The 27,999-nt window shown below is 46.8% G+C and overlaps 1 protein-coding gene across 1 annotated transcript; it reads left to right on the forward strand.

The window, feature by feature from the left end:
- Window positions 1-10: 10 nt before the first annotated feature.
- Lrp11 (LDL receptor related protein 11) lies at window positions 11-26,046 on the forward strand. Its single transcript, XM_055608086.1, has 7 exons — window positions 11-640; window positions 6,342-6,499; window positions 8,614-8,755; window positions 11,919-12,044; window positions 13,588-13,797; window positions 17,969-18,064; window positions 24,287-26,046. The coding sequence occupies exons 1-7, from the start codon at window positions 82-84 to the stop codon at window positions 24,439-24,441; spliced, it is 1,446 nt and encodes a 481-aa protein (XP_055464061.1). The 5' UTR covers window positions 11-81; the 3' UTR covers window positions 24,442-26,046.
- The last annotated feature ends 1,953 nt before the right edge of the window (window positions 26,047-27,999 follow it).

Raw genomic sequence — 27,999 nt, forward strand, 5'->3', positions numbered from 1 at the left:
CTCGCGGCCCGCACGCTCGCCGCCTCCGCGCAGCAGCCAGGCCCCGGGGCCGCCGCCGTGCTCTGAGGCCGCGCTCGCGCCATGGCGGCGCGGGGAGGCCCGGGCTCCCGGCACCGCGCCCTCCGCGGGCTGCTGCTGCTCTGCCTCTGGCTGCCGAGCGGCCGGCCCGGGGAGCCCGCCGCGCCGCCGTCGGGGGTGGACCGGCTGCTCCAGGACTTCCGCCGGCAGCTTCAGCGGGCGCGGCCGCGCGACGAGCCGGAGCCGGAGCTGCTGGGCGGCCCGCGGGAGGACTGCCCGGGCGCGGGCGGGACGGCGGTCTACCGGGCCGCGCCCGACACCATCATCCGCACCCAGGACTCCATCGCGGCGGGGGCCAGCTTCCTGCGCGCCCCGGGCACCGTGCGGGGCTGGCGGCAGTGCGTGGCGGCCTGCTGCTCCGAGCCGAGCTGCTCCGTGGCGGTGGTGCAGCTGCCCCGGGGGCCCGGCGCGCCCGCGCCCGCGCCCGCGCCCGCGCCCCGGTGCTACCTGTTCAACTGCACGGCGCACGGCCGCAGCGTCTGCAGGTTCGCGCCCCTCCGCGGGTACCGCACTTACACTCTCAGCCGCGCCGGGGACGCCGCCGCGAGCTCGCCCGGCCCAGGTAAGCGCCGCTGGAGTCCTGCGGGCTCCGCGCCTGCTACCGAGCATGCAGAACCCGCTGCTTCCAAAGGATTGTAGCTGCGGGTAACCGGGAAAGCGGCTCACTTTTTTTTTTTTCTTTTCTTTTTCGGGCTTAGGGGTGGTGCTAAAAAAAAGTCTAGTAGATGCGCAGAAACAAGTTCTGTGGGCTGCCTTTGAAAGCCACCTAAAGTGGGGCGGGTCCTCAAGAGAGGCCTGGCGGAAAAGGGATTTCAGGGTGTCTCAGAACCTCCTTTCCCCAATGGACATTACTTTAGTATTGTTTCGTCCCAGGGGTTTTGTAAAGCGTGTTTTGCCGCAGGAAATAACAAGGACAAGATTTGGTTAGATGCAAAATTGCCCCTAGCATCCACCCCACCCCATCCGCTTGGCTCTCTGCCTGTGTGTACTTCCTTCAGGTAAAAAACAGAAAGGAAAGCTGGTCACTCTTCCTCCACGCTTCTCTCCCATTCCTTACCTGCAGATACTCCCACATTCGTGACATTTTTGTTTTTCTGTTTCTAAGCAGTGCCAGCTGCGCGCTGAGGGGTTTGACCACTGTACTGGGCTGAGTTCAGCAGCCGGTACACTGTAGGATAATGTGTAAGGTGCGTCTCTCTCTAAGATACCCACGGAGCTCGCTGGGTGGCTGTATATGCAGGTGCTATCGATGAGCCCAGACACACTGAAGGAGCAAAGTAGCAGAGAAACAAAATCCATTCCTGGGGCTCTCCGAGCTCATCCGGAAGAAATTTGCCCTGCTGTGAGAGCTTTGGGGGAAGAAAAGTAGACAGGGTGAAGAGTAAGGCGATCCAACGGCCGCCCAAGTGCTTTTTCTCTTCTCACTCTCCTCTTTCTCCTTCCGTTCTCCTGGGGGAATTTCCCATCGCTGGCATGGCCTCCTCTCTGGGGAGCTTTTGACGTGCCAAGACTTCTTCAGCAACCCAGGGAAGCTGAAAAGCGTAGCTTAGGCTCACGGGCCGTATTTGTTCGCCCTGCATGGAGGCAAAGTCCATTTTACAGAACTCCGGGATTCCCCTGTCCTGATGGGCAGGACTTCCTCGGGCTGTCAGGTCACGGCTCAGGGTGCTCAGGAGGAGTTGGGGACTCCAGGGACTGCCTGGCTGCTCTGTGGCCCTGCTCACCCAGAGCAGTCTGGATGTTTGGAGGAAGTACATACAGGCAGAAAGCCAAACTAATATTCCAGCATTCATTAACTCTGTTTGAGTTCTTACTGTTTCTAAGACTATTTCAGTTTCCTTCCTGGATTATTATTATTATTTCTTTCCCCCATTCTTGCGAGTTTTGTGAACATGTGGAGTTTGAGGATCAATGAGTCAAAGTGATTTAGCAAAGCTCCTAGTAGGTAGTTGTGAGCGGTCCATTTGGGGTGAATTAAAGGCCCAAGAAGACATGGGAGAGTGCTGTATGGAAGGGAATAGACTAGACTTACAGCATTGCCCATCAGTCAGGATTGTGGTCGCTGTCGTTGTGTTTGATGTTAGAAGCTATTTTAAGCTATTTGCACACGTGAACTTAGTGTTCTTACGACGGCTCGAAGGCCAAATCCTGTGATTTGTAAGGCTGACCTGCAAAGCACCTTGCATGAGGGCCATGTAGCAAGTAGTTTGCTGAGCTGAGCCATGGAGTAGCTCACGGTGCTTTCTCTAGTAGCCTCTGAAGACCTGTCACCCTCTGGGAAAACGAGGCAGCTGTCGGGGATAGTGAGAGAGCACCTCCCTGCTGGAACACCTGAAGAAAGGTGGCTGCTTGGAGTCCTCAGTCCTGGAGTCTGAGTCTAGGCTTCTTCCATCCAAGTCCCTGGCAATCTTCGTGGGACTTGAATGCCTTGCTTGTGTTCTAGCTCAGACTGTCATGATAACCAAGTGGATATTCCCTGTGAATTATTGGGGTGGTACAGGTGTTGGTATTATCATTACAGAGCCTTGGTTGGCTGGTGTGACTGACTGGAGGGGCAGACAGAATGCCTTGAGAAAAGAGGACGGTGGGGTGGAGGCTGAAGTCCGAGGATCCTGAAAGACTGAAAATATAATCTCCCAGCATTCCCTTTGTGTTGTTTTGACTAACTAACCTGAAACAGAATATCTGTGGGTAGAGCTTGGAAAGGCAACCCTTTGCATACCAGAGAAATGCTGTTCTACGTCTGATGGGAGCCTGGGCATGTTATGCCCAGTTTGTGAGACCCCAAAGACCACCAGGAATCAACTCCGCTGCAAAACGCATGAGGGTTTATTTAATACAAGCCCGAGCCCAGGTCTCAAAACTTCCTGTGGAAGCAGGAGAGGAATGCAGTGGGGTAGTCTAGGGGAACAAACTCCTTAAAGGATCTGGGGTTTCCACAGATCTGGCAGAGAGGAGGGAACCCAGCTGAGAGAGGGAGTCAGTCATTTTAGCCCCAGCTCAGGGGTTATCCGGTAAAGCCAGACTTTGACCTCAACAGCAGGGTCCAAGAGAGGAAACAAAGCCTCAGGCAGAATTCTGCTGTGCCCCAAGCAACCTCCCTCTGCTGCCTGTCTTCAAGTACAGAGCAAGAGCTGACCTTCCTGTTCTGGGCTGATGTCATCTCCACAGATCTGAGTCTCATTTTCATCTTGTCTTGCATTAGGAGTAATCGCTTGGCAGTTTCAGAGAACGACTAGCTCTGACCACACAAATCCCAGATGGATATTTGTTTATTTTTAATCATCTATTTACTTAGTGTTTATGGACATGCCTGCCACAGCATATGTCATATGTATGGAAGGCAGAGGCAAATCTGCAGGAAGTTGGTTCTCTCCTTCCATTGAGTGGGTCTTGGAGGTGAAATCCAAGTCATCAAACTTGCCACTGAGTGCCCTTATTTACTGAGCCACCTCAGTATATAAACACATGCATTTTAAAATTAAGCCACAGTCTATTCCACAGTTAGAAAAACTGGAAACTAAATTCAGTATTACATATCTGGAGGGAAGATATCTTCAAATCAATTAAGTAGATCATAAAAGAAAGATTTTGTACAAATTCACAAAAAAATGTCAACAAATAAGGAATTGCAAATAAGAGTCTAGGAAATATGATCTTAAAATATTAAAAGAGCTGAGAGTTGGTTTGACAAAAACAAATGAAAAAATAATGTGAGTCAACAGTTCCCTGGTGAGGAAATGCAGTTGATAAACATGGGAACTGTCCAAATTTAAAATTATTTAGAGCCTAGGCATATAGCTTCGTGGTAAGAGCACTTAGCTAGCATATTTGAGGGCCCAGGCTCAATCAGTACCACCAAAAAGAGGGGGGGAAATCAAATGTAAATGTCAGCTTACACTTACTAAATTAAAAAAAAAATTAGCTTGGTGCACATGTGGGAAATCATACTCATGCTCATTGACAGTGTAAAGTGGTGCCTGCCTCTTGGAAACTAACTAGGAAATAATGTATTGGAGATGTAAAATATCCGTTCTTCTGGAGCAGTAGCTCTCAACATTCCTAATGCTGTGACGCTTTATACATTTGCTCATGTTGTGTGACCGCCACCCCACAAAGTTATTTCATTGCTACTCTGTAACTGTAATTTTGCTACTGTTATGAATCATAACGTAAATGTTTTTGGGGATAGAGGCTTGCCACAGAGGTTGTGACTCACAGATTGAAAACTACTGTTCTAGAATATTTTTACAAAGAATAATCTGTGCTAGAGAAAAACAGTATGTGTAAAAACATGTGTATTGTGGCATCTTTTATAGTGTAAAGTTGATGAAAATAAATACCCAGTTTTAAAGGTTAATTAATAAAAATGGGCCGGGCGTGGTGGCACACTCCTGTAATCCCAGCATTCAGGGAGGCAGAGGCAGGTGGATCTCTGAGTTTGAGGCCAGCCTGGTCTACAAAGGGAGGGCAGGACAGCCACGGCTACACAGAGAAACCCTGTCTCAAAAAACCAAAAATAACTAAGTAAACAAAAAGCAGTAGAAAAGGTGCAGAAAGGATGGCCTGTGGTAGGACACATGCCTAGCATCACTGTCTCTGAGTTTGATCCCCAGAACTCGAAAAAAAGAAGGCAAAATGGAAGTTGTAGAGTTTATGTAATTACACTGAGGTTGTAAGATGTCTGAACAAACACTAAAGGGCAGAATAGAGCAGTAAGTGAGTGGATTCAACTCTATGACCTCTATAAATTCCCAAGGTAATGAAAAAGCGTAGAGGAAGCACCTGTGAGCTGGAAGCACCTGACATAAGTTCGCCACCTGCCTGTGATGTCAATCACCTGCCGCAGCTTCCCTGAGCCCGTGTCAGCCACTCAGAATGCCTGCTTTTCCCTGACAGTGAACACCAAGTGAGGTCACGCCTGGAACGCACTCTTCATGTACAAAGCACTCAGTAAATGCAGCCGTTACAATTGTGTAAATACAGTTGTATTGATCATCAGCGTCATATGGTGACTGGAACTGTGGATATGGTTTTTTTTTTTTTGTTTTGTTTTGTTTTTTTGTTTTTTTTTTCTTGAGTGATACAATTTAAAAAATAAATGATTAACTCTGGCCTGGAAGGGAAAAACAAAGAAATGCATGATCCCTTTCTTTCACGTGTCCTCCTCTCTTCCCTTCTCTGGCCCAACTTGAGCCTCATTTCGCATCCTTAACTTCCCCGCCAGTCTATAGACTTTGCACCCCTTGGCACAGATTCAGGAGGTCAGAGCAGGAAGGTTCCGTTTATAGCAATGTGTTGTGAACAAGCTCAGCTAACATCATTCTCTAAATTAAATCCCACCTCGAATCCTCAATCTCAATTGGTTTGAGTCTTTGCCCAGAAGGTCTTACCCACTGCCTTTAGTTTCCAAATCAATGTTTCCACAGTACTTAACTTGTTCAATTACATTTTTTATAATGAAAATTCAAAATTACATTTAGCTCCTTCTTGGTAAGAGGACTTATTTTGCTTAGAGAACTGTTTTTCTGTAGATAAGTTCTGGTTTGTTTCAAAGTACATTTAACAGTGTAATTGGCCTGGACAGGAACTGAGAAGGAATTGTTATCTCAGAGGTCAAGTTAGGCTGTGAGGGTTTCCCTGGGCTCAGAAAATACATCTATGGACCACTTAACAAAAGTCAGTGATTGTTGTGACTTTCCTTTAGGGGAGGCAGAATTAATTTGTTTCATGGCAAGCAGGATATTTCAGTGCTTTCCTGATTTTTCCATGTAAAATCCTTAAAGGTTTTAAATATTTATTATTAGGGGCTGGAGAAATGGCTCAACAGTTAAGAGCACTGGCTGCTCTTCCAAAGGGCCTGAGTTCAATTTCCAGCACCCACATGGCAGCTCACAACTGTCTGTAACTTCAGTTCCAGAGGATCTGACATCCTCACACAGACACACACGCTGGCAAAACACCAATGTACATAAAATGAAAACAAACCATTAAACAGATGTAAAATACATTATTAGTTTTCTCTAGGTGCTGCAAAGAGCCAGCACCCACACTTCCTCTCACACTTGCCTCATAGCTAAAATCCCATATCGGAATACATTGCTAGTTTACTGTTTGGGGCTTGAAGGGACACAATGGGGGTTAACGGGAGAATGACTTCAGTTGATTATTATTCTCTGAGGTTTTTGATGAACTGATCTGTTCTGCTCTTTGTAGGTTGGGAAACCAGGGGTTATGCCTCTTAAGTCAGTCCTCTTTCACAGGTGAGGATGAGCCTCCACTCAGCAAGGCCGGGAAGGATGTGGTTTTGCACCTGCCCACAGATGGGGTGATTCTGGATGGCCGAGAGAGCACAGATGACCACGCCATTGTCCTCTATGAGTGGACACTGCAGCAGGGTGACCCATCAGTGGGCATGAAGGTGACCCATGTCATTCTTGCTAACAAAATCAGATGCTTCTGGGAAGTATTCTTCTGTAATGTCCTTTCCCTAAATGCATGGGAGCAAGCAGAGCATGCATACAATGGGGACAAATTATAAAATTGATTATCCTAAAAATGGTTTATTCCGTAAACTCCCTTTTGTGCTTAGTCAACAGTCTTGATTGTTTGCTTTAAGGCTTGCCAGGGTCCTGCTCCTTCAGCCCAAAGGAAAAGACTTCCACTGTGTTTTAATAATTCTGGTTATCTTCTAAAAGCTTTCCCTTTTTCTTAGTATAAGATTTGGGTAGCAGTCAAATGTGATAGCGCATGCCTGTAATTCCAGTACCCAGGGGGTTGAGGCAGGAGGATCACAAGTTCAAGGCCAGTCTAAACTACATCACAAATTCCTGGCTACCCTGGGTTAAAATTTTGCCTAGAAAGTATGAAAGAAAAGATTATAAGGAGGAAATTGATAATAGAAAGAATTCTTTCTATACATGATATGGGAGCATTTTACACAGCAGTTAACCCTCCTTATGGACACTGTGCTAAGAGAGGAAGGCAGCATTGGGCTGTCCTGGCCCCTGCTGTCTTGCTCTGCAGCAGGCTCACCTGGCCACGGCTAGACTGGCCTCGAAGGAAAGGAACCATTTGTGCAGGGGTACCTGCTTACACCAGCCATGAGACAGTTAGAGCCATTTCTAGACGGGAGTGCTTCCAAACTAAACCTCGTTCACTTCACCCAAGCCACTTCCCTGAGGGAAGGGCTTCCTAGCCCCTTTCACAGGAATCACCTAAAACTATTGAAAAACACAGATATTTCCTTTACGATTCTGAATGGTAGCAAATACCGGCTATAGGGTTGCTTTTTAGATATCCTGCATATCAGATATTTATATTACAATTTTTAGCAGTAGCAAAATACAGTTATGAAGTAACAGTGAAGAAAATGTTATGGCTGTGGGTCCCCACACCACGAGGAGCTGTGTTACAGGGTCCGAGCATTAGGAAGGCTGGGAACCACTGCCTTAGAGGCTGAGAGAGTAAAAAGCCACTTTATACTGGGACAAAAACAAAAGCCACAACCAGCTGGTCCCACTGCGCTGATCCCAGCGTGCTGTTTTTGCTCAGGACTGGACCTCTTCAGAATCCTTCGCAGCCTGTCACTCAGGAGTCCTTCCTAGAGCACCCCACCCAAGCTTTTCCACTCTCTGCCTAACTCTTCCAGGAGCAGAAATTCACTTTATACGTCACGTCTTAGACTCTCCACCTTCCTAACACCATGACCCTTCCATACAGCTCCTCATGCTGTGGTGATCCCACTCACAGAATTATTTTGCTGCTACTTCATAACTGTAATTTTGCTACTGTTATGAATCATAGTGTAAATATCTGATGTGCAGGATCTCTGACATGCAGCCCCCTAAGCAGCCAGACCCCGGGCTGAGAACCACTGTCCTAGCTCATTGGTAGTCAACTCTGCCGCCTTGTGTGCAAATGGTCTCTACTTCACCATAGGCGCTGGCACTAGGTCTTCCTTTTGGAAAATGCTGAGCTTGTCCTTTATTCTGTATAAAAAACCTTTGTATTGATTTTCAGACCATCCACCTTCTAGCCTAATGTAGATTTTCATAAAATCTGACACCCCCAACTCAGTTCCTCGTGCATGCCGTGGTTCCTTGTGACCCACCATTCTCTCTTTTGATAGGAACATTTGTCTCAGTGCCTGTTAATGAAGCTAATTGCATGAACTCTGTCATACGATAGGCTCATGCTGAGTCTTCTGTAGCAAGGTTTCTTGCAGCCTGCTTCATCTCTCACCGTGGCCTCTGCTCTCCAGTGTTTGTGTGACTGAATTCCTGCAGGAGCTCCTTTCTGTTGCTCTTCCTATGTCTCAACTTTTTGGTTCAATTTGTACATTAGGAGTTATGTCTAACTTTGAGTGTCATCTGTCACTTATTATTATTTCTGTTCCAAAGTTATTTACACATGCCATTTGTTAGGAGAAGAGAGGAGCTGATGGCATGTTGTGGGGGCAGGGCAGCTTACATGTTCATGTGTGCTTCTGGGCGCTGGGCTCAGCTCTCTTCTCCACACGTGTTTATATGACAGGTGCCTCAGGCAGGAACCCTGCAGTTATCCCACCTGAAGGAAGGGGCGTATGTCTTCCAGCTGACGGTGACCGACTCAGTGGGTCAGAGAAGCTCCGATAATGTATCTGTGACCGTCCTTCCCAGGGTCTACTCCACTGGAGGTGAGAAGAAAGTCCTTCCATTGAGTTTCCCAAGGCCAGCCAAAACCCAGATGTTCATAGAAGGATGGTGCCAATGGGATTTTACACCCTGGTGACACGTTTCAGGGGCTCTTCCACCTCATTTCTTGTGCTTGAAGTCTGCTAAAAATATAATAGCTCAGGCTGGAGAGATGGCTAAAGGGTTAAGAGCACTGGCAGTTCTTCCAAAGATCCATTTCAATTCCCAGCAACCACATAGTGGCTTACAACCATCTATAGTAAGATCTGGTGCGCTCTTCTGGTGTGCAGGCACAAATGCACAGGAAGCATGCTGTATGAATAATAAATAAATATTTTAAAAATATAACAGCTCTATATTTAGCACAATTGGGACCTACTGGTTAGAGTGTGAAGAACATTCTCAGAGCATAGACCATGAGCTAGTGGGTCCTGGGTGCTTACCTTCTGCCTTTCCTCTTTGACCTTGTTAAAGACAGCGTCTGGCTTTCCTAGGAGAGGATTTTGTCTTTAAAAAAAAAAAAAAAGGGGGGGTGTCTTTCTGACATGTGTGTTTGAAATGTACAACTGAAGACTAGTTTAAACAGTCCAGCCAATGGAAACAGAGGGTACAATGGTGGTTACTGAAGCTGGGTTCATTATGTAGGAAATGCTTGCCAAAATTCCTGTTAAATAGAAGGAAAGTTTTAGGGACCTCTACTTTATAGCATGGTGACTCTGGCTGAAAGTAATGGATATTCCAAAATTGCCAGAAGACTGGGCTTAAATGTTTGACTATTCTTACTATAACAAAATTAGTAGGCAAGGTGATAGACTTATTAATTGACTTGATCTAGTCAGTAGTAAAAATATGCATATGTATATACATATATGTATATAATACATACATTAAAACATACCATTATATACCATATATCTATACAATATTATTGTACATCAACTAAAAATAAAATATGGAGTTCGGGGAGGAAGGCCATATGATAGGATAGAAGGGAGACTTGACTCTATCAATAGTTGACATGATAAATCATGAGAAAGAAAAATGTGTAGTTAATGGGTAGAGTTAGACTGAAATATGCAAGGTGTGTGAGTCAGGTGAAATCCCTACTCAAAAGTTTCATAGAATCCGGTGTGGTAGCACACACCTTTAATCAAAGCATTCAGGAGGCAGAGGCAGGCAGATCTTTATGAGTTTGAGGCCAGCCTGGTCTACAGGGCAAGTTCCAGGCCAGCCAGGGCTAAACAGAGAAACCCTGTCTCAAAAAGTTAACAACAACAAAGGAATCAGTGTGGTGCTCTTCCTACCTGATCACTCACTGGGGGCATAGACAGGTGTTTCTGTCTTCTTTAATACATACACACACACGCGCGCGCGCGCACACACACGCACACACACAGTATAACCTGGTTCAGTTTTTAGTATATTGACATTTCTAACACCTTCTGAATGCTTGGGGACCCATCTTTTCAGGTAGCAGGCGAGAGAACACCTCAATATGAACTAGAATACTGGTTTCAAATAGGGACAAACACCACTGGACACTGAAGACATTTTTAGGGTGGGAAATTAAGGCACTTTATCTTTTATTTTTATTCATTGTCAATCTTCTGGAAATTGTCATCCTATTTAATAAGGCCTTCTATCCTCTGTGCATGTGTGTTCGTGCAGCGTGAGTGCCTGTCCACGCACATGCATGTGTGAAGGTCAGAGGACACTTGCGGGGAGCTGTTTCTCTTTCCAGCGCATGGGCTCCTGGAGCTGCCCTCACGTTTTCAGGCTGCGCCTTCTCCCACTGGCACGGCTTGCAACCTCTCTTAGGCGGCTCAGAACCCGAGCGCATGCGCATTATTTATGGGTAGATTTGAGATGTGTTTACCAAGACCCTTAAGAAGCAGTAAAGTGTGGATGCAGCCCCAGCTCCAGCACTACACCTGGAAGGAGAGCCCTGCACGCAGGGGTTTTCCATTGCTAGTCTAAGGGCTTGGTGATGATCAGCCCCTGCACTTCCGTTTGCTCCCCCTGCTGGCTGTCCCTGACTCTGCAGGCCCAAACTTGAGAGCTCTGCCTCCACCCTTCGGCATTATTTCTGTTCTTTACTTTCTTCCTCTTTTGGGATCAAGCTCTTTTCCAGTCACCTTGCACCCAGATAGACTCACTTTCTAGTCTCTAGTTGATAGCTTTCCAATAAAACAAGTGCTAGATTCCATTTGTGCACATCGACTGTGCTTAGCTTTTGCTGTTAGTGGAACATCGTATGATTTGACACTCGTGTTCCTGAAGGGGCAACTTAGTTCACCCTGCCGCCTCACATTGTAGGTCACCTTAAGACTTGCTTCTAGCTAGATCCCTTATATCTTTCACCTGAGAGTTACCTCTTTTTAATATATACTATTAGATTTATTTGGCTTCGATTTTTATGTGCACTGGTGTTTTGCCCGTGTATGTGCCTGTGTGAAGGTGTCGGACCCCTGGAACTGGAGCTACAGACAGTCCCAGGGGGGAAATGCCACTGTTTTCCAAAATATATTCACACCAGCCAGTGGCTACAGATTGTCCTCTGCAACAATCTGGTTGTTTACGTGTAGGAGTCAACCTCAGAAAGGTAATCTCAGTTTAAAAAAAAAAAGTCTTACTTAGAAAAAAAGAGTTTGCTGGGTGGTGGTGGTACACGCCTTTAGTCCCAGCACTCAGGAGGCAGAGGCAGGCGGATCGCTGTGAGTTCAGGGCCAGCCTGGCCTACAGAGCTAGTTCCAGGTCAGCCTGTGTCAGGAAACCTGTCTCAAAAAAACAAAAAGAAAGAAAAAGGACAAAAAGAATTCAAGACACAGAATATGTAAAATGATGTCGCTGCTACTGAAGCATGGTCGCCAAAGGTCTGGGATGCTCTCGGCTGGGAAGGAGGCCCCGCGATGGGTGGACGAGTAGATGTAAACTGAGCAGGGAACCAGGGCAACAAAGGCTTAGAGAACGACTTTCAAGAGCTCTGGGGCAGCCTTGAGAGTTCAGTGAGGGCGTGAGAGAGGGACCCTCGACCCTGTTGCTCCCGTTCTGTTATGTCCTCGTTATCACCGTCACTTCACCCTGCTTTGTGTTCCCTCCCCAGTCATCTTGGGGGGATGCTAACTTGCCCTGCATCCCCGTGACCTGAGACTTGTTCACAAACAGGATGCTCCAGCGCTTGCTCTCGCTACCATTTCTTCTGTGACAGTGGTTGCTGCATCGACATCGCCTGGGCCTGTGATGGAGTGAGGCAGTGTCCAGACGGCTCTGACGAGGACTTCTGTCAAAACTGTGAGTCAGGTGCATGGTCTTGGCAGGCAGGAATCTGGAAGGGGTGGCACAGGCCTGTCAGGGTTCTTGGGATAAAATGGGAAATGAATTCTTTCATTGCTTGTTTCAAAAATAATTTCCTGTGGGGGGAAAAAATGTATGCTTGAAAACTTACTGAGGCTAAGTCTGAGTTGCAGACGATGTTTGGCATTGCATGTGATTTTTTTCAATTTTCCAAAGGTTTTTCTTATTTTTAAAATATTGCATAACATACACTTTTAAAAACCTCAAAGAGGGCTGGCAAGATAACAGTTTTGAATAAAGGCTCTTGCTGAAGCCTGATGATCTGAATTCTATCCCCAGGTTCCACATGGTGGGAAGAGAGAATCAGGTCTCACAAGTTGTCCTCTGATCTCCAGAGTGCAATACAGTTAAAACAAAAACTGAAGTATTTTTCCTTGATGACTGTGTGTGTGTGTGTGTGTGTGTGTGTGTGTGTGTGTGTGTGATACAGTCTTGCCACGTAGCCCAGGCTGACCTCACATTCACAGTCCTCTAGCCTTAGCCTTCCAAATTCTAGGATTATAAGAATTGGCTCATACCACACTTGGTATTGCTTTTACACTTTTGAGGACTGCTTAAGACACATTGGGGTATGGCTAAGTTTGACCTACCAATCAGTTTTGTAAAGCCATTTACTTGAAAGTGAACCATAAGAAAGAAGAGCTAGAGTTGGGTGTAGGGGCTCATGCCTTTAATCATAGCACTTGGGAGGCAGAGACAGGCAGATCTCTGAGTTCAAGGCCAGCCTGGTCTACAGAGTGAGTTCCAGACCAGCCAGGGTCACACAGAAAAACCCTATCTTGGAAAAAAAAAAAAAAGAAAGAAAGGCAGGAAGGAAGGAAAAGAAAAGAAAGAAGAGCTTTAGAAAATAACTCAATAAAGTGCTGATGTAAGGAAGAAAGGAAAAAAAAAAAGGTTTAACCCCCATTGCTACCCAAGTAGAGAGATTGAAAAAAGAAACAACCTACGGTTGAATTTCTCCTTGTCCGTGTTAGGAAAGCAACGGGAAGACGAAAGAACACGGTGCACATTTCAAAGCTAAACCGTAGGTTTTTATTGGGTCCCGCATGTTCTGGCTGAGTAGGATATTAGTCTCAAATACCCATGACTTTAATTCACTGCAGACAGCAGTTTTTAGTTGACGTTCAGAAGAGAAATCAAAGGCTGAGGTGACGGTTCTTCAGCATCCGTGTGAAAAGGCAGGTGTGGCAGGGCAGGTGGTGGGTGGCAGGGCCCAGGTTCTAAGAAGGCAGACAAGAGGGTCCTGGAAGCCTGCTGGTCAGCCAGCCTAGCCCACCCGGTGCATTCCGGCTTCTAGGCCAGTAAGAGGCTGTCTCAGAAACAGAGGTGGATGGCAGCTGAGGGACAGCAGGGCTGACCTCTGGTTGCTCGAGCACACACACGTGCACACACATGCACACACACGCACACACACATGCAAAAAAGAAAGGGAGGAAAGAGAGCGAGAGGGAGGAATCTATGTAACTGAGTTCTTCCACAGTGGGCCTTGACCGCAAGATGGCGACACACACAGTGGCTGCTTCTGCCCAGCCGGGAACCACAAGACTGACTGAAGGTGGAGGAGACCCCTGGGTGGAAAAATCCCAGAAAGCTCCTGCGCACAACCAACCAGCTACCCTGTCCCACACGGAGAAGAGGGTTCACTCCACCCAGAGGGTCCCAGAGAGCCACATCATCCCTGTCAAGCCAGGTGAGCCTCAACGCGAGTTCTCCGTGATTAGTCTTCCTTTTCTGATGTCACTGTGACTCAAAGTTATAGTTTATGCCTGAAGACCATGAGGGAAATGTACTCCAAATATGGAATGATGTAAATTGGAATGAAGAGTTTGGCCAAACAAAACAACCCTGACATTTGAGCTAATTACAGTTTAGGAGCTCTAGAGTCATAGATATGTGGAAGAGTATTTGTCCTAAACCCAGGGGCCTTGATTTGATCCTTAGCACTGAAAAGAAACAAAATGTTGATTTATGGAAAGGAATGCCTAGCAAAACCAGTCTTCCCTTGGTGTTCCCCCAAAAAACGGTTCCAGGACCTGTGAAAACCAAAGTTTCAAGCTGCTCAAATCCCAACTATAACAGTACTTTATACAGCGCAGCAACAGAGTGCGGTGAGTGCAGGTACTTACGGCAGAACCTCACAACTGATTCCAGGCCACGGGGTGGGAGGCGAGAACAGAGGCCTGCAGGTCGTGCTCTGACCGCCACACATGGGCCATGGCATGCATGCATGCCCCTCCCACATACATACAAGGTAAAAAAAGAACAGCACTCTACTTGTATGTGACCTACATGTATTTCCCTGTACTGGAACCACCTCCAAATTACATGAAATTCCTTATGTAATCTAAGTACTAAATAGCTAATTCTTATACTGTATTTTTAGGGACCAGTGACAAGAAAAGGAATCTCTATATGTGCTCAATACAGGCACCATCTTTTGTGTGTGCTAAGAATTAAACTCAGCTTTATACATGCAGAACGAACTGAACCAGTGACATACTCCCTCAGCCTCAGACACAGTTTTTAAAGGTCATCTAGGGCATGTGTAAATGTTTGGTTACACGGTGAATGTGCGCCCAGAGTTCCCTGAGCCCCCGTCATTTGGGAGTACCGAGCTCCAGTGTGGCTGGGGTCTGCTAGGCGCCTCAAGGAACAATGGCCGATTGTCACTGAAGGCGATTGCAGCCGCAGGTCCTGTCCTGTGTGGGCCGAGTCGCTCATTAGCAAGGCTGTCTCCCTGTATCCGTTCTAGCTGCAGGAAGGAAATCTGGTCTCCAGGCCTGCAGAGTGGCATAAACGAGCGCTGCGTGCCCGTTGACGTGACTCTAGTTTTTGGGAACTTAAGAATTCATGGGTATCACAACAGATCAACAAAGCCCTTCAAGGAACTGGGATGAAACTTGTACAAAAAAAAAAAAAAAAAACATTTTCTGCACACAGGTGTGACAATCTTCCTCTACTAACTGTGCCAAGCCTCCCGCCATAGCTCGTCTTTGGGTAACTGTTATATCAAAGGCATTTGTTTTCAGGACTTTTTTTTTTTTTTTACTTGTTCATTTATATAACACCTGGGTGGAAGGAGAAAGGGGAGAAAGGGGAACCAGCTCAGCAGCCAGGAGGCCAAAGGTACAAAAAGGATACTTGCTACTCTTCAAGACTTGTTTTGGACTGGACTGAGAAATAAAAGCTCTAGTGAGAACAGCCTACACCTCTTGGCAATCTGTCCTGGCATTTTTCTTTGGCTTCCTCATGCTCTTGGCCATAAGTTTAGCCTATCTGCAGCCTCCTCCAGGCTTTTCTTAGTGCGTTGTTCCTTCAGAGGAATACATCAGAGTCTGAGTTGCAGGACATGTGGAAAATAGATGCTAAGTCTTGGTGCTTTGGTTCTGGGATTCTTACCTTCTTTGTTGAAGGGATTTTTGACAACATTATTGGTAGACATCATCTTCTTGAGAGAGACTGAAAACCTTCGGGTTCTACTAGCTCTTTTGAGCAGCAAACACTGAGGCACAATCGTGTCTGCCCATCCAGGAATATCTCTCCTCCCTTTTTTTAAAGCAATAACCAGAAATACAAGTTGGGAACACCCAACCTGTGGGCATCCATGCACCCCTAAACAGACTTGCATTTCCTCTGTCCAGTTCTCCTTGGTCTGGAAGGAGATTGCCCCTCACTCAACAGCAGGCGCATTCTCACGGGCCAAGACAGCTTGCTCCATGGGGAAATCATGTTTGTCATTCCACCACGAGTCAGACCACATGGCCCTTCCGCTCTCCACCCAGCATCGTCACTACTTCCCATAGAGAGCGACACTTGTGTTCTTCGTCCACTTGGATGAGTTCTGACAGCCAGTGGCGGGGAAGGAGAGTCAGCTTCACCCTGAAATGGCCGACCTCCTAGGAGGTGCCACAGGAAAGGAGTCCAAGACTTGTTTTTAAAGGTTTCCCTCTTCATGTTCTCATCTAGACTTCTCACATTTTGCATTATGGGGGAACTGTTAAGAATCTATCTATCACAGTTCTTGGAAGGTAGTTTGGATGTATGGAAATGTGATCTATGGAAGAGCTGTAAGAGCTTGTGCCCTTCCAAGATGGCACCAGGGATCTAATAAATACGTAGTGTGAGGAGGTTTATCTATCCTGTACTCCAAGAATGCAATGTTGGAATGCCCTCTTACAGATATGCGCCCTTTAGCGGGACACTACAGACACGACTCCACCCCGGGAAGTGAGTTTCCATCAGATAGGTGTTGCTGTTCCGGCATTGCCAGAATGTAATCCTGCTCCCCACCCTCTTCCCTGCCTTCTGAGAATAAGAGAGCCCAGATCGAGGCTCTCGCTGTCAGGCCTCCCTGCCTTAAGGAGTCAGAAGAGTCTCTTCAGCTCCCCCACCGTATGATCTGTCTCTGGAATTGGAGACTAACGTTTCCTTGAAACGCTTGCCCTCTGCCTGCCTGTCCCTAATGCTACTAACTCCCCTAGGAAACTCCTTGGTCTTCAATAATCTATCTCGGTGCTCTCTTGAACCAGCTACCGCCCCCCAGCTCCCCACCTTTCCCACCCCCCTGGGCACAAGGAGAGATGGTGATCTTAGAACACCTATAGGAAACTATTTGAATATTCATGAGCAGTGATGGGGGGGTTCTAGGAAGGTAAGCCAGGCAGAGCCTTGTGCGCTCTAACATAGCTCTGGGGACCCCACTGTGTCCCCCTCTCCCACCCCAGAAGTCTTATTTGCCCAGCAGAGTCGCCATCTTTACTCCATCAGTGTAAAAAATGATAATCAACTTAAGGTTGTTCAAATTACTGCCAGACCATTTGGAGAGGGCCTTTTTAAAGCTTATCGGTACCTCAGTATGAGAATGAATCAGGGGTGCTAGGAAATAGCTCAGTGGTAGGACACAAGCCTAAAGTGCTCTGCGAACCCCTGAATTCTATATTTACTGTGTCACATGGAAACCTTCTTCCAGAGTTTTACTGTGCTTAAATGTGTAAGAAGAATAAACCACAAGATCAGACTCTAGAGGTTTTGACTGAGCTCCTGAAGTGATCCTGACCAAGTTTCATTCTTCACCTCTGTTGTTTTATAGAAAGTCCCAGTCATTCTATTTTACCAGTAGGCTCAGGAGCCAGATGCAGGGGTGAAAGCCTACTTTGTCTACTCAGAGAGGCAGAGAAAGCACCCAGCCGACCTTCCTCCTCAGCTGAGATCCCCGAGGGAGAAGGGTTTCTCCTTCTCCACACTGTCTGACCACCCTCAACTTAATGTCCCTCCTTTCTAATTACTCCCTGTCAGCTGCTTGCTCTGCCTCTTGCCTTATGATTGACTTTATTTAGCTCTTGGATTAAAGGTGTGTGCTAGAGCTGAGCCTAACCTCAAGTTTATAGTAAACAGAGAGATAGAGGATGAAAAACTGAGCCATGCCTCAGTTAGAAACAGGTTTTTCCAGTTCACAATCTCAGGGTTCACAATGTGATCAAATACCCTGCACCACACTTCATGTAGGATCCCATGAGACAGCCATCTTCCTTTGTGCTGGAATCAAAAGCATGAGCCACCATGCCCAACTGGCCTATGTTCACTTAAAAATAAATCCTCCCACTCCTTTCTCTACATCCAGTTTTTTAAAAAGTAAATAAGGACTAGAAAGGATAATTAGTGGTTAACTATAGGGCCTAAGTCTGGTTCCCAGACCCACATCAGGCGATTCATAAATGGCCTCTCTGGGTACCAACATACAGGTCATACACTGAGACAGACAGACATAGCCCTAAATTATAAAGTAAGTAAAACTAAGTCCATGCCTACTTCCTGAAGTCTTCAATTTCCCTTTAACATATATATCTGTTTACTTCCCACAGACAGTAATTCCTCAGGAAAGAACCAAGAAGATGGAAATTACATTTTCAAGTCCAAGAGCGAGCAAGTGCGAGGGGAGCACCCAGCCCCAGAAGCAGGTCAGTGTAAGCGCCCTACAGGTCACTTGGAAACACTAGGGAGCAGTGAGGCGCCGGGAGCACCTGAGCCCTTGCTGGATGTCATGTTGAAGGGCACCCGTCTACCAGCACTGTCTTCTCATCTTCAAGGCCACAGTGCGTCATGGTGCCCTTGACACTAGCCTACTATTCTTGTTCTCACATTATCTCACATTCCCTTCCGCGGTCCCTCTGTGGGGAAAGTCACATTGTGACATAGGGTGTTATACAGGCACCAATGTCTTCAAGTGCTGGACTTGAAGGAACAATGCTTTGCCTGGCGGGTGGGGATCACTGTCTCTGATACAGCTCTTCTAATGCCCTTTCAGCTCCCAGTGATCCAGCAGCCCTTTACTGGGGGAGAGGGGTAATGGCCCTTTATTGTAGGGAAGAGGGTAGGAGCTTTTGGGTGAGTGAACATCACTTCCTGGGGACAAGGTGCTGGAAATGCTTCATCTGCATGGAGAGGAATTCTGGTGCTAGGCTGCATGCTACCTGGAGAACGTTAAGGATGAGGGCCACAAGGCTATGAGCACCAAGGCATGCAGGGACGGAACAGGGAACAGAGAGGGAAGCATCCTTACTCCTGCTGGTCTCAAGATGTGAGATTTTCGGGGTTTGGACACGTCTCTAGCTCCATGCTGGTTTCCCTGGTGGCATAGTCCATATGCCCCACGACAGAAGTTAAGAATATGGGCTCAACTAGGCACAGTGGCAAACACCATTAATACCTGTACTCAGGAGGCAGATCTCTGAGTACAAGGCCAGCCTGGTCTACAGAGTGAGCTCCAGGACAGCCAGGGCCACAGTTCGAATTCTGGCTCTGCCACTCAACTCAGGTTCCTGTCTCTGGGTCCCAGTGACTTCAGCAGGAAGGCACTTCACCGGACGGCTGTGGAACGTTGAGAGTATAGTACGTGGTTTGGTTAGGAATGGTGGCTGCTAGGACAGAGCTGTGTGTGAGGGAGAAGAGTGAGGAGGAGGCTCTGTTCTTGCTGGCAGCACATGACAGGGATGTGCAGAGAACTGGCGGCAGGTAGGCCGGCGGCACTTGGAGGTACAGCTCCATCCCCAGGAGACACACTGACAGTCCCGTAGGAAAGAAAGGCTTTAGTCCTGAATCCTGCACATGAAACCACCAAGCAGACCCAGCAGAACAGAGCACAACTCCTAAATCACCCATCTCCACATGGACAAAGCTGTCTTTTTGCCCTAGTATTTGAACAACATTGCTCATCTCCTTTTATAGCTGGACAGTACCAAAATAGTGTTTGAACAGCTGATGTCTGGGCCCCATTGCATTTGCCTTGTCTTGGGATGTTAGGCTAAAACTCACCATAACCTATCAGCAGTGGGGCCCATGGCCACGTGTCTCAGAGCTCAGTTCTAACTCACTGCTGCTCATTCTAGTTGCTTAGATGCCTTGACCATCATTCCCATTCATAGAAGCAGAATATTTCATCAACTTAGCTTTTTTTTTTTTAAGAGAGAGTTAGAATTTATTAAGACATCTTAATACACATTTAAGCGCGGGTATCAGTAAGAGAGATGTCACGTTAGCTGGTCACTGACAATTCTATCACTGTGTTTTAGAAGTTGTTTAGGGAAAAAAGAATTTCAAATTACCCAAACTGAAACTATGGAAGAGCCAGGCGGTAGTGGTGCACATCTTTAATCCTCGTACTTGAGAGGCAGAGGCAGGAGTTTGAGGCCAGCCTGGTCTTCAGAGTGAGTTCCAACGTTCTAAAACATCTAAGGCTACACAGAGAAACCCTGTCTAAAAAAAAGAAAGAAAATATGGAAATATGTTCTCTAAGGACTAAACAGCAACAAATAAAAGGCGTGGAGGAACATGCCTGTGACTCCTGACGATTGCAGCCGTGCGGCTCACAAGTATGAGCCCAGCATGGACTCAGAAGCAAAATCCTGTTTCAAAGAAATCAGAGGCCGGGAAATGGTCCAGTCAGGAAGGTGCCACCACACAAGAACCTGGACCTCAGCAGGATGGCTCTGTGGCAACCACGGGGGAGCAGGGCACAGTCACACAGATATGGAACCCAGCCCTCGGAAGATGGAGATGGGTGCGTCCCTGGAGCTCACGGGGGCCCTAGGTTCAATGAGACACCTTGTCTCAAAAGATGAGATGAGATGATAAAGATAGTCCGTGTCCTCTGGCCTCCACAGATATGTATATTCACCTGCAAGTGTGCGCGCACACACACACACACACACACCCCACATAGATCACACACACACACACTCACACACACATACCCCACATAGATCACACACACACACACACTCACACACTCACACACACACACCCCACATAGATCACACACTCACACACACACACCCCACATAGATCACACACACACACACACACACTCACACACTCACACACACTCACACCCCCCACATAGATCACACACACACACTCAACACACACTCACACACACTCACACACACACACACACCCCACATAGATCTAACCAGTAAAGAAGCCGGACAAGGTGGCCGTGTAGCACCAGTACTCAGGAAGCTGAGACGGGAAGGCTGCCGCCAAGTAAAGGCTAGCTCGGGCTACACAGCGAGCTCCCAGGGCTATGGAGTGAGACTTTCTCAAAAATTAAAAGGTGGGCAGCCACAAGGAGATGGCTCTGTCGTAAAGTGTCTGCTGTCTAAGCATGAGTGCCAGGGAAAAGCCCAGAGGTGGTGGCATCTGCCTGTCACACGAGCACACTGTGGTAGAGACAGGAGGATCCCAGGGGCCCACTGGCCGGCCAGTATAGCTAGGTGAGCTCCAGGTTCAGAGAGAGCCTGTCTCAGAAAACAGGATGGAGAGCAACTGAAGACACCCAGCATCAACCTCTGCGTACACACACACACACACACACACACACCCGCACACACACATACAAGTGCACATACATACAATTTAGAAAGAATAAGTTTCAGTATTCTGCCAAGTAGTACAGTATAGGTATGTGTGTGTGTAAGAGAGAGAGAGCCTTAAACAAAAATTAGCAACCTCACACTTGATTCGTTAAATAGAAATTTTCATGAATTTAATCTGTTTTGTCACCCTAGGTGAGCCTGAGTCACAGGGTTAGGACTGAGATTGAGATGTCCACTCAAAATTTGCTTTCTGCCTTTAGCCGAAACACTGGATTCATCTTTGATCAATCCAGACTCTGGCTAAGGACCTTCCGTGGACAGGCTGTTGTATTCCATGCTGAAGTGATTAGGGGTCTCTGAGCTCCTGTAGGGAGGAGAACTAAGTGTCTTTGTCTTGGTCCTGACACTTGCAGGCTGCTTAACCCTTTGAAAACTTTTCCATCATGAAGACTCCAGTAGCCAGGCATGGCTGCTTAAAGCCCCAGATCCCCAGATGCTCCCAGATGCAGAGCTGTGGGTGTGAGATGATTGTGTGTGAGATGATTCTAGAACTGCTTTCTAAGCTGTACATTTGCTGCAGGTTTCCTTACCCTAAAACTTGATGCCCAGAGGACTAAAGCAACTTCCACATCCCCTCCTTATGCTCTAGATACAGGACTGTCTTGGTATTCTGATCCTGACTTGGAGTTTGAAAAGACCTTTAGTATGAAATCAGCTCCAGGTCATGTCAAGATAAGGCCAGCTATACCTGCAGCGAGCTTTAAGGCTGTCTGAGGAAAACTACCCCGCTACCTACCCTCAAACAGTCCCACCTTCTCCCATTTTCCCCCTCCTTCCTCTTCTACCCCTCAGAAAAGGGGAGCTCCTCCCCAACCAGCACATGGAGTCACATCAGGACTGAGCACATCCTCTTCCTGGCGACCTGGCGAGGCAGCCAGCCCCTCCAGGGAGAAGTGATAAAAAAGCGTGCAACAGGGTCCTTATCAGAGACAGCCCCACTCCCCTTACTGGGGCTGCCACATGAAGACCAAGCGTGCAACAGGGTCCTTATCAGAGGCAGCCCCACTCCCCTTACTGGGGCTGCCACATGAAGACCAAGCTGCGCATCTTTCTGGGTAGGGGGCCTACGTCCAGTCTACACATGGTCCTTGGTTGGTGCTTCAGTCTCCACAAGCCCCACTGGGCCCAGGTTAGTTGGCTCTATTGGTCTTCTTGGAGAATTCCTGTCCCCTCCAGGTCTTTCTATTCCCCCCGCCCCCCACTCTTCCAAAAGGTTCCCGGCTTGATGTAGCCATTTCCTCAGCTGCATTCGTCATCATCTGCTAGTATCCCTCTCTCTACTGGTTCATATCATCTGTGGCTGCAAGCAATCAGGTCTGAGCACAAAAAAAGAAACTAGTCCAGAGTCCTGTAAATAAATTTCTATTTGCTAATACAGTGGGCTCTCCAGGCGCCACCCTGAGCCCTTCAGAGCATCCCTTTTACCGGAGCCACTCTCTGTGATTCTTTTCTGTCTGTCTTCTGACCCTTGCCCTTTGGCGCTTGTTCCTGTTGCTTCTTCCTATCTCTTGATCTCACTTTCATTCACTACCGTTAACTGCTTCTGCGTATCTATACGAGATAATCAAGAGCCTCAGGGAACCCTGGATCCCTACAGCAGTGATTCTCAGCATGTTGAAAAAAAGAGTAGCCTAAGGCCATTGGAAATAGGTGAGACGGTTCCTCTGGCCATCTCCAGGCTGCTCTACCCACATAGATACTCAGAACTGTATTAAAGGGTCACAGCATTAGGAAGGTTGGAGACCACTGCCTTCTAGTATACACATAGATTCAAGAACAAACATATGTAACAAACTTATCTTCCTCCCTCCCCCAAACTGAGCTCCCCCATGAGATCAAATCACTCTAGCAAAAACCTTACCAGCCAGACACTTCTTCCCATTAGATTTTAAACACAACTCTTGTCTTTGTAACAATATTTCACTGCAGTCTTTTTAGTAAATGCCTGTCTACACAGATTTAGATTATTCAGATATGTTCTCATGTCCATCTCAAAGCAATGAGCACCAAAGGACCAGACCACAGGCTTGTACAGCGCTGGATGCCTCGGTTCCCATCGTTTGTAAAATGAGTGCCGTGCACCGGCTCACGTGGTTGTGAGCAGTTATTTCAGCTCTGAAGCTGGCACTTAGTATTTAGCTTATCCTTGGGGCTGGGCATTTTTGTGAGTAACAAATAAAAAACTGCTTACTTTGATTACTAGCACTTAGGCTAGATTGGCACATGGAAAGCTATTAATCAAAATATAGTGAGTAAACAAAGTGAAATGTCTCAGAATCTAGCTACACATGGAGACGCTGGCTCCTCCAGTTTGTCCAGCTGCAAGAAGGCGCAATTAAAAACAGCCTCACTATCTCATCACAGACCTGGCCCCACTTCAGCGTAGAGGAGACTAAGAATAGAGGCTGCCGAGCTTGACTGGAGGCAGAGGTACCTTGCCTCATCCAGACTCTGGGAAACTATAGCTCCTCTGGTCTGCCACCCACGACCCAAAGGAAGGCCAAAGTTACACCAGCATATTTTTCAATGTTACTTTTAATTTGAAGTTAACTTTCAATAAATGCTCTAGTATAGGACAGTAGAACCTCTGGATTTAAAAAATGAAAAAAAAATTATTTTGATATATGGGTGTCTTGTCTGTCTGTATGTCTATGTACCACATGAATGCCTGGTGCCTGTGGAGGTCAGAAGAGGTCATCAGAACCTCTGGAACTAGAGTTACAGATGATTGTGAGCTGCCATGTGTGTGCTGGGAATTGAAGTTGGGAACTCTGCGAGAGCAACACATGCTCTTAACCATGGAACCACCTCTGAAGCCCTGGAAATGAATATCCTAAACTCTACAAGAACCAGAAATTAGGAGTTAGACCATAGCTAATGAGAAGATGATTATGTTGAAATCCATAAATGTCATGTATGACTAATAATGAAAACATTTCTCATGGTTATAGTCTCTAGGCTATCCAATGAGATAAGGGATAAGATGATCTTACTGCACATTTTTTAAGAACCTGCTAGAGAGTTTAGTTTTTAAGAGGTCTGGGTTTAAGACTAGACCTACAATACATAAGCACACAGGGGAACTGACCTCTCCGCGCCTTTATCAGAGGACCAGCAGTAAGAATGGCATCGAAGGGCGCTATTCAGAGGGGGTAAAATAGTGCATGCCAAGCGCTCAGCATATAGTCGGCAGTAGCTCAGCGTTGCCAACCACTGACCAGCGCCTTTCTTTCCCACCTTACACAGGTGCAGTGCTACCCCTGGCACTGGGTCTGGTCATCACTGCTTTGTTACTTCTCATGGTGATGTGCCGACTTCGCCTGGTGAAGCAGAGACTGAAGAAAGCGCGTCCCATTACATCCGAGGAATCCGACTACCTCATCAATGGGATGTATCTGTAACAAAGCTATTTAAACAGCGGGGGGCGAGGACGGGCATCTCAACTTGTTCTTTGGTTCTATCACTAAGACCTTTTGTTTTCAATTGTGCTAGAAGACACTACAATCACAAGCCTTGTTTTATCGTAAAATCATTGTCCTGGGAAGTAAAATGTCTTAAAAGGTAGAAAGGAATTCGTGAGACTGAGTTTGTAGCTTGCTGAGAAAGTCAGTACGCCATGGTGACAGGCGGCAGGCCTGCCTTCATTCATTTGGCAGGTGCCAACCGCCGGCCCCAGCAGCGTCCCTTTGTCTTCTGGCCCTCTTCTCCACTGAGTTCCCATGAGCTCCATTTTCTTTTCTTCTGCCAAATCTCTCTGAAAAGGGATCGTAAGTGAATTTACACTCAGTGAGCTGTCCCCGATGATGGCAGGTCTGGACGTTGTCAGCATTCTCAGAAGGTCAGCAGAGTCTCCCAGGGAGAGGGACTCTGATGCTTCTAACCTCAGACTGAGGTGGCGGCTGCCACATTAGGCTGGCCTTGGATGAACTCCTTTTGGTTTGGTGCGGCTCTAGGTGGCAGAATAAGGGGGCAGCAGGGGACCTGGCAGGCAAAGGCAAACAGAAGCGTAGTCGAGGGATAAGTGAGGACAATCCGCTCAATGCTGTGTCATGGTGTGGAGCAGTGACTGCTTTACGTATGCACTGTTTTCAACATGAGCCTTTCTGATAAAAATGCGAATTAGCAATCAAAACATTGATGTCTGGGTATGCTGCTTGTAAAAATGCCACCATGTTCAAGTATCACAGGCTGCTCAATGGGCTGAGCCAGACCCTTCCCTTTGTGTGTTTTGCAGAGCTGGAGGTGAGACCCAGGAGCCTGTTTGTACCAGGCAGGTGCTCTACCACTGAGCTACATCTGCCCTCACCATCCTTTATGTTATTAAAATGTTATAACATACAATCAGCTAATGTCAGGATGTATTTGCAGAGCAGAATATACTTGCACAAATTCACCTTTATGGGAAACGAGCATCCCGCTTAGCATCTTTAAGTTTGTAAGGAGAAAAGGCAGATTCTTCCATCACCACTCAGTGGTTGAACACAGAAGCTGCTCTGAGGGAAGTGCAGTGTGGTGCCCATTTTTATTAACATTGTTTCTATTTTCTTTATTGTAAGTGTAACATCACAAAACACAGTAGTCTTTTTAGACTGAACTTAAAGTAGTAGTTCCTTTAACAAGGGGAGCGCATTTTGGGGAGCGCATATAACCTATCAAAACATAGTAATAAATGGGTAGTTCTAGAAAAGCAAAATGTTTGCTTTTGTCTCTTGAGACCCTATCTCTAGCCTTTTGCTGTTTAGAGCTGAGCAATGGTGTAGATGTTACAGTGGCAGTCTGTGAGATGAGCTGAGTGAATGAACTTACCTGCACTCTGATGCCGTGCGGCTCATTTCTGGAGGTCACCTACAGCCATACCCAGTAAAACAGAAGCTGATAAGGCATGTTTCTTTCTGCACATCTTTTATATACAAGCGTTAACTCCAATCTAGTATTGCTATTGTTTGGAAGTACCTGAGAAAAGATGTCTTGTATGTACTATTCCTTTAATAAACTATTTTATTCTTATGTCTTTAAAAAAATCACTTCTTATAAATTATAGGTTACTAAATTTGCCCAAACTGTTACTACAGTGTTTGGATTTAATCACACCAACTCTTGTTTTTCACAAAGAGGGAAACCCAGGCTTGTATAAGTCACCCCAAGCCATATGAAGTCTGCTGGAGATCAGGCCCTACAGTGTTCTGGATCTAGAGACCTTTGCAAGTTGTATCCTCAGTGACTAACGTAAGCTCTCCCTCGGTTCAGAAACAATTAAAAGGGCACAGTGCCGGCAGTTTGCCTCTCAAACCTGCGGTGTCATGCCTTTGCCCAAGGCCCACCCAGAAGATCAAAACTAACTTGTCAGCTGCACGGTGGTGGTAGTGGCCGCGGCGGAGGCACGCGTGCCTTTAATCTCTGCACTTGAGAGTGGAGCTCTGAGTTGGAGGCCAGCCTGGTCTATGGAGTGAGTTCCAGGACAGCCAAAGCTACACAGTGAAACCCTGTCTCAACTCCCCGCAAAAGAAAATAAAAAGAAAAAACTGACTTGTCAACTTGGTTGTCAGGACAAGTTAAAGCAGGTTCTTCCTACCCTCCATTCGCATGCAATCTCGGGATTTGACGTCACTCCGTCCCAGATGTGGTCTCCCCAGTAGCTTTCTCCATCTCTTCCTTGTAATGACAGGGAGCTTGCTTGGCCTGTTACTCTCGTCACACCAACACCTTTTAGTTGCTGATTTTGCTCTTTCCTACGTTTCCCTCAATCCAAACATAGAGGTCCGTAACTCTGCCTTTCAAATTGGCTATCCAAGGCAGACCTTGCTGGTGGCTTTGACTGGAGCTCTCATGTAAGCATAGACCGAGCCCTTCCCTTCACATACCCTTCAGACCTGCCCCAGGGACACTCTTAACAAAGCGCTGACCCCAAGCTCCTGTGATTTGGGGTGGCCGTAACTAACTCCCATGAACGCTAATGTCTAGGTTTCATTTCCATTTACGTCATATCACTTCCTAGCACAACTCCACAACTCCTGTAATGCTTTCAGACCCCAAGTTAAGTTTTTTGTTTTTGTTTTAAACCTCAAGGAGAATTTCTAACAAAGCACTGCACTAGCTCTCCAGCCAAAGGAACTTCAGGGCTTTGTTCACAAATGGCCTCCTGAGACTGGCTTACGCGGGCGCCTCCACCTTCTGGCCTCATGGCTTTACTCTCCTCTTAGCCTATTTGAGTCCAATGCTGTGCAGATAAAGGATACAGTTACAGTGGCTTCAGTGGCTAAGTGTGGCTAAGGAAACCACTGCTGCCAGAAAGAAAGTTAGATCCAAAGCTGTTGTCTAAGAAATGGACTGAAGTCAGAATAAGCCTCTTGGACATCTAGATCCAAGCATGGCTGCAGCCCTGCTCAAATTTCAAATCATCTTAAATGTTACACAGCTCAGCTTAAAGGTATTTTTACATAAGTTATTTCTAAATCTTGGACATTTATCAACAAATTGAAAGCAAGTGGTGTTGTGTACACCCTTCCGCCCAGCACTCGAGAGGCAGATCCCGGCTAGCCAGGACTACACAGTGAGACCCTCTGTATGAACGAATAAAACAAAATGTGAGTCAAATTTTAATATAAAAACAAATTAACAAAACAGCTCAAGAAAAACTGTTGGGTATAAAATCTGCTTAAAGTGTTCATTCACTGTCATCAGTTTGTGTGACTAAGAAAGCTCAAACTCTAAATACAGGGTGGTGTTCTTAGATGGTTCTACTGACAAAAGTAGGCTGCCATCTCTAGATGTCCTGTCACACAGGCCTGTGCAGAGAATAAACCAGAACCATGACCCAATCTGAGGCCACGATATCACCAGCTTTTATTCTGTCATGTTACATGGTGCGAATAGAGTCAGACACGCATTAAACCCACCTTCTGTTCTGGCCACTTTCCTCAACTCTACTGCCCTCTTCCTAACTGGTCACTGGAGCCAAG

This window comes from Psammomys obesus, unplaced genomic scaffold, assembly GCF_907164565.1.
Source record: "Psammomys obesus unplaced genomic scaffold, mPsaObe1.curated_primary_1811, whole genome shotgun sequence".
NCBI classification, from domain to species: domain Eukaryota; kingdom Metazoa; phylum Chordata; class Mammalia; order Rodentia; family Muridae; genus Psammomys; species Psammomys obesus.

Coding starts and splice junctions, on each gene's coding strand:
- Lrp11 (XM_055608086.1), top strand. CDS start 82: ATGGCGGCGCGGGGAGGCCCGGGCTCCCGGCACCGCGCCCTCCGCGGG. Junction 6,500..8,613: donor ACCCATCAGTGGGCATGAAG/GTGACCCATGTC, acceptor TTTATATGACAG/GTGCCTCAGGCAGGAACCCT. Junction 8,756..11,918: donor CAGGGTCTACTCCACTGGAG/GTGAGAAGAAAG, acceptor GTTCACAAACAG/GATGCTCCAGCGCTTGCTCT.